This window comes from Neovison vison, chromosome 7 (assembly GCF_020171115.1).
Source record: "Neovison vison isolate M4711 chromosome 7, ASM_NN_V1, whole genome shotgun sequence".
In the NCBI taxonomy this organism is placed as follows: domain Eukaryota; kingdom Metazoa; phylum Chordata; class Mammalia; order Carnivora; family Mustelidae; genus Neogale; species Neogale vison.
The window spans coordinates 51,002,334-51,007,396 of NC_058097.1; the positions used below are offsets into that span (position 1 = coordinate 51,002,334).

General features: G+C 56.1%; 1 protein-coding gene across 1 annotated transcript; it reads left to right on the forward strand.

Moving 5' to 3' along the window:
- Positions 1 to 1,153: 1,153 nt before the first annotated feature.
- On the forward strand, positions 1,154 to 1,975 carry PTH2 (parathyroid hormone 2). Its single transcript, XM_044260512.1, has 2 exons — positions 1,154 to 1,281; positions 1,801 to 1,975. Exons 1-2 carry the CDS (start codon positions 1,154 to 1,156, stop codon positions 1,973 to 1,975), a joined length of 303 nt encoding a protein of 100 aa, XP_044116447.1.
- The last annotated feature ends 3,088 nt before the right edge of the window (positions 1,976 to 5,063 follow it).

The following is a 5,063-nucleotide window of genomic DNA, read 5'->3' on the forward strand; positions in this document are numbered from 1 at the left end:
TCCTACATGCAAACCCAAGTCTAGAACCCTGGGTCTTACTTGAAGACCCAGGAGTCTGGGCCTCCAGCTGTCTCCCTGCAGATTCAGGAATCCAGGTTCCCAGGCCTCTTCTTTATGGGGAAATAAGAGTCCAGGGTCCCATGTCTTGCCAATCACATACCCAGATTGCTACTGCCCTTTGGGACTTCTGAACCTTGGCCCACCTCCCCCCAGTGTGTAGAGAGCACCCTCTTAAGAGCCAGTGTGAGGGGACTGGGCCTTCACAAAGCCCCCAAACTCCTCCCCAGGAAGGCTTAGCCTCATGCACAGGGTAGCCTAGGGGCCCTGGCCTGTCTTTCCCCTCTTTGCAGATTTGCCTGTCACTTCACCTGCCTTCACCCCCACCCCCAGCCCCCATTACATTTCACCTTCTGTTGCCTTTCTCCCCCTCCATCTCGCACTCTGTTTTTTTGGTTCTCTGCTGCCTGGATTTCTCTCTGGGCATCTCTGTGCTAGCTGGCTGTCTTTCTATCTCAGGGCTTTCTCGGAGCCCCTTCCCTCCATCTCCAGCTGGCTCTTTCTCTCCCCTCCCCCACTTCTTCTTTCCTTCCTTCTCTGTTGCTCCCTTTCTTCCCCTCTGTCACTCTGTCTTTGTCCTTCCCTCTTATGGTTACTTCATCTATGTGTCTCTGCTTCTCCCCATCAGACCCCTCTGTTGCTTTCCCTGTCTCTTTCTCTGTGTCTCTGGCTTCTGCTCTGATGGTCCCTCTGCCGGTCTCTATTTTTATCCCTCTGACACACCTCCTGTGTCCACTTCTCTGTCTGTCTGTCTCTCCCCCTCCTGCTCCCCCTCAGGTCCCAGCTCCCGGTCCCAATTAGTTGGTGGCTGCCAAGGCAGAGGCAGGGCCCCCACTCCTGGCTCCTCATTACCGCTGGCGGCTCCTAATGAGCCTGGTGGGGGGAGTTGACCCGGCGCCCCCAGCCCCCTGGTCTGCGTCACTGCCCGCTGCGGGGGCTGTGGAGGCGATATAAGGGGGCTGCTGCCTGGCTATCCGAGCCCACTGAGCGGTAGCGGGCCCTGCAAACGGGCGCAGGAGGTGGGTGGGTGGTGGGATCCGGGGTTCTGGGCCAGGACGTGGGCCTCACTGAGCTCTTCCCTGTCTCTCCACAGGTGATGGAGACCCACCAGGTGTCCAGGAGCCCCCGGGTGCGGCTGCTGCTGTTGCTGCTCCTGCTGCTGCTTGTGCCCTGGGGCGACCGCACAGCCTCAGGAGTCGCCCTGCCCCCAGCCGGGGTTCTCAGGTACGCGCGGAGCCCGGGACACCCAGGGAGGGGCGGGGATTCAGACAGGTGGGACCAGACCTAAGGAGAAAGGGGCACAGAGCAGAGGAGGATGGAGAGGAGGAGGACAGAAAGGAGGACGAAGACCAGGGGTGGAGAGAGGTGGAGTGTAGACAGGGAATCAGCGCGAGGAAGAGGTACAAGAAGATTCTGAGAAAAGCGTTGAGAGATTTGAGAGGAGCCGAAGCAGCAGCGATTTGTTCCTTGAGCGAAGTTTACTGGGTTCTTAGTGTGCATCAGGCCGGGCGCTGAGCGCTGGGGGTGGACACAGGCATCGACTCCGTCTCTGTACTCGGGGAGCTTCGAGCCCGGTGAATAGACGGAGACCCGTACAAAGGGAGGCAGGGGACAGAGGACAGACGCCGAGCCACTCCACAGACAGTGCAGGGACAGGGCTTCGAATTAGACCGCGGGAGGTACAGGTGGCGGCGGGCGGGCGTCCGGGACCCGCGGTAACCGGCTCTTTTGGTCTCCTCGCAGCCTCCGTTCCCCAAGCCGAGCTTGGGCGGGAACAGCCACCCAGCTGTCGCGGCGGAGCCTGGCCCTGGCGGACGACGCGGCCTTCCGGGAGCGCGCGCGGCTGTTGGCCGCCCTCGAGCGCCGCCACTGGCTGAACTCGTACATGCACAAGCTGCTGGTGCTGGATGCGCCCTGAGCGCCGCGCCCGCCCCACTTGAATAAAGATCCCGCAGTGCGCTCTGGTCTGCGTCTCCTTCCTGAGCCCGTGGTGTGCGTGCGGGATACGCGGGCAGGGCTTGCGTCGCTACTCCGGTGTATCTCATCTCCTCAGTCCCCTCTCTCTTTTCTTCCCACCTCCCCCTCCCCCAATCATCTTTCCCTCCCTCCACCCCTATTCTCTGTCTGCCCCTGCTCTGGCCTCCCTCCAAGCCCCAGCTCTGTCCCCTCCTCTCGCTCTGGGCTTCTGTCCCTCCCCACCCGCGTCTCTGCTCCCACCCCACTTGCGGGTCTCCGTCCTCTTCTCTGGGTTTCTTTCCCCTTCTCTTGTTCCCTGCAACCTACCAGGTCTCTGGTTTCCCTGAGTCCCAGTCCCCTTCTCTAGGTCTCCGTCCCTCTCTGGGTGTCGGTTCGCCATCTCTCTGAGTCTCTGCACTTCTGTTTCTTTTCACCCTCCCGGCTTCCTAATCCTCTGCCTCCTCTCTCTACTCTTCTTTCTGCCTCTTAAACTCTTCCTTCCATTCCTAATCGCTTTCTTTTTTCTCTGCCTGATTCCCTCACATCTTTTCTTTCTTCTGTCGTTTCCCTCTCTCCCTCTAACAGCTCTTTCTTCGAATGTCACCTTTTCCGCTCTCTCCTCACTTTCCCGACTTCGCCCTGGGCGCAGTGGAAAGATGGGGCGGGGGTTGCTTCTGGGGCGAGATGAACCTACAATTCAAGACCAATTTCACAGATCTCTCTGTGTGGTATTGGGAAGGACTGCTTAACTTCTGAGCCTTTTTTCCCTCATCTGAGGATTAACCGATACAGCATGAGACAACTTCAACCCAGCGCCCGCGAAGCAAAACGCGTTTGTTAGAAAAGGGTTTCTGCCCCTCTAGCAGCAGCCTCCAGAAGTTTATTCAGGGTTTTGACTGCGCCCGTCCCAGGAGACCGCTGGGGCGGGAGGACAGGACAGAGGGGACCAGGCGTCAGGCTCCCGGAGGCACAGGGCTGAGGCGCTGGTGAAGCGAAGCAGCAGCCAATCAGAATCCGTCTCCTTTTCTCCCAGTCTCGCTCCCTGGCTGCTCCCGCCAGCCCTTCAGTCCCAAAGCTCAATGGTGACCATGGCAACCCGCTGAGGGGTACGCAGAGGGCTCCAGAGAGCGCGCCCTGGGCGCGGCTCGTGCGGATCGCGCGCTGATTCGTCTAGAGAAGAGGGCGGGGCTGGGCGCGTGGGCTCGCGGGAAGAGGGCGGGGCTGGCGCTGGGTGAGTGGCAAGCCGTCGTGTGGGTAGTCTGACTCGGAGGCGGACCGCGCCCTAATTGGCCCTTAGGCTGTAGGGGTGGGCCTGCTTCTCACTCAGAAATACTGAATCCTGTAGGAATAACTGTATTCCTCAACACCATCTAGAGTTGGCCAAATTTCATACGTAAGACTCTGAAAGTCAAGAGTAATTTCCCCAAGTTGCCGGCGCCAGTAAAGGACAAAAGGGTAACTGGAATGCAGATCTGTGTGACTTCTAGTCTAGACCTTGCCATTACTCTCCTGGAGAAATGAGAGTAAAGTTATGAGCAGTTACCATGGCCAGGCGCCCGTCTAAATCTTGCACTCCTCTTGGCTCTCTGAGCCAGCCTCACAACAACCCCGTGAGGAGCTTCATTGGTTTTTGGCTGGAGGGCCTGCTAGCTGGGTCTTTGCCTGAATTCCTCCCATAGTTCCTCCCTAGATGTCCTCTGTATGTTCGAGGCTTTTCATAAAATGGTGCCTGGAAGCCCTTCCTACTCCACTCTACTCACCTCTCCCCAGGAAATTTCAGCAATTCCCAACAGGCAGAACCCCATCTCCAGACTGTGGGCTCAAGCCTCAGGGCTCTGGCCACTTATTGGAACACCGACATTCACCCCATCTCATTTGAGGTTGGGTGTTCCCCCAAACCTACTCCTTCTCATGGGTTCCCATTTTGGAACCAGTCACTGGGTCAGATCGATGTGCTGTCCTTGCCCCTTCCTTCAGCATCCTCCTTCACAGCCATCAGTCTTTGGCTCTATCCTTCCTGCCCTGCCTCTCTCCGCCCTTCCTCTTCTTTCCAGCCACATGCCCAGCTCAGCTCAGGCCTCATCCTCTCCCACCTGGACCAAGCCCCAGCCTTCTCCCCACCTTTCATATTCATCCCCCATGCAGGACCAGCAGCATGGTGGTTTCTATGGCTCTCGGCCCACAGGGGTGCTTTCCCACCACCAATGTCACAAACTTTACTCATATTTCAAGACTGCACACAGATGTTACCTAATAGGGACAAAATCCCTATCCTTCCAGGACAGGCTAAGTGCATTTTCTGGGTTCCTATGGAACCTACAGTTACCTCTATCACTATCTGCCTTTATTTTTTTTAAAGATTTTATTTTATTTGACAGAGAGAAAGAGATCACATGTAGGTAGAGAGGCAGGCAGAGAGAGAGGCGGGGAAGCAGGCTCCCTGCTGAGCAGAGAGCCCCATGCAGGGCTCAATCCCAGGACCCTGAGATCATAGATCATGACCTGAGTCGAAGGCAGAGACTCAACCCACTGAGCTACCCAGGCGCCCCCACCATCTGCCTTTAAATAGGGGTGACTCTGACCCTCCCTTGCTCAAAACTCTCCCAAGGAACCCTCTTGTGGTGCTGAAATTGTTCGTATCTTGACCCGGGTTTTGGTTTTGTGGTTGTTTGCATATGTGAAAACTCATGCACCTGATACTTAAGATTTGTCCATTTATCTGTATGGTTCCATTTTTAGTGTATGCACTACTGAAGCGAGCATATCCATTTATCTGTATGAAAGTTGTGTCTCAATTAAAGCATAAATAACAACAACAAAAAAAAGCAATAAAATCTCTGAAATCTCCCATCATCCTCAGGAGAAAACCCGGGCTCTTCAGCCTGGCATTGGAGGGCCTGTTTTTCTACAGCTTTATCTTCCTTTCTTTAACAAATAATAAATTTTTGAAAGATTTTATTTGAAAGAGAGAGAGCATACAAGCATGAGTGGGTGAGGGCAGAGGGACAAGGAGACTCCCTCCTAAGTGGGGAGACCTTGCAGGGCTCCAT

Coding starts and splice junctions, on each gene's coding strand:
- PTH2 (XM_044260512.1), top strand. CDS start 1,154: ATGGAGACCCACCAGGTGTCCAGGAGCCCCCGGGTGCGGCTGCTGCTG. Junction 1,282..1,800: donor CCCCCAGCCGGGGTTCTCAG/GTACGCGCGGAG, acceptor GTCTCCTCGCAG/CCTCCGTTCCCCAAGCCGAG.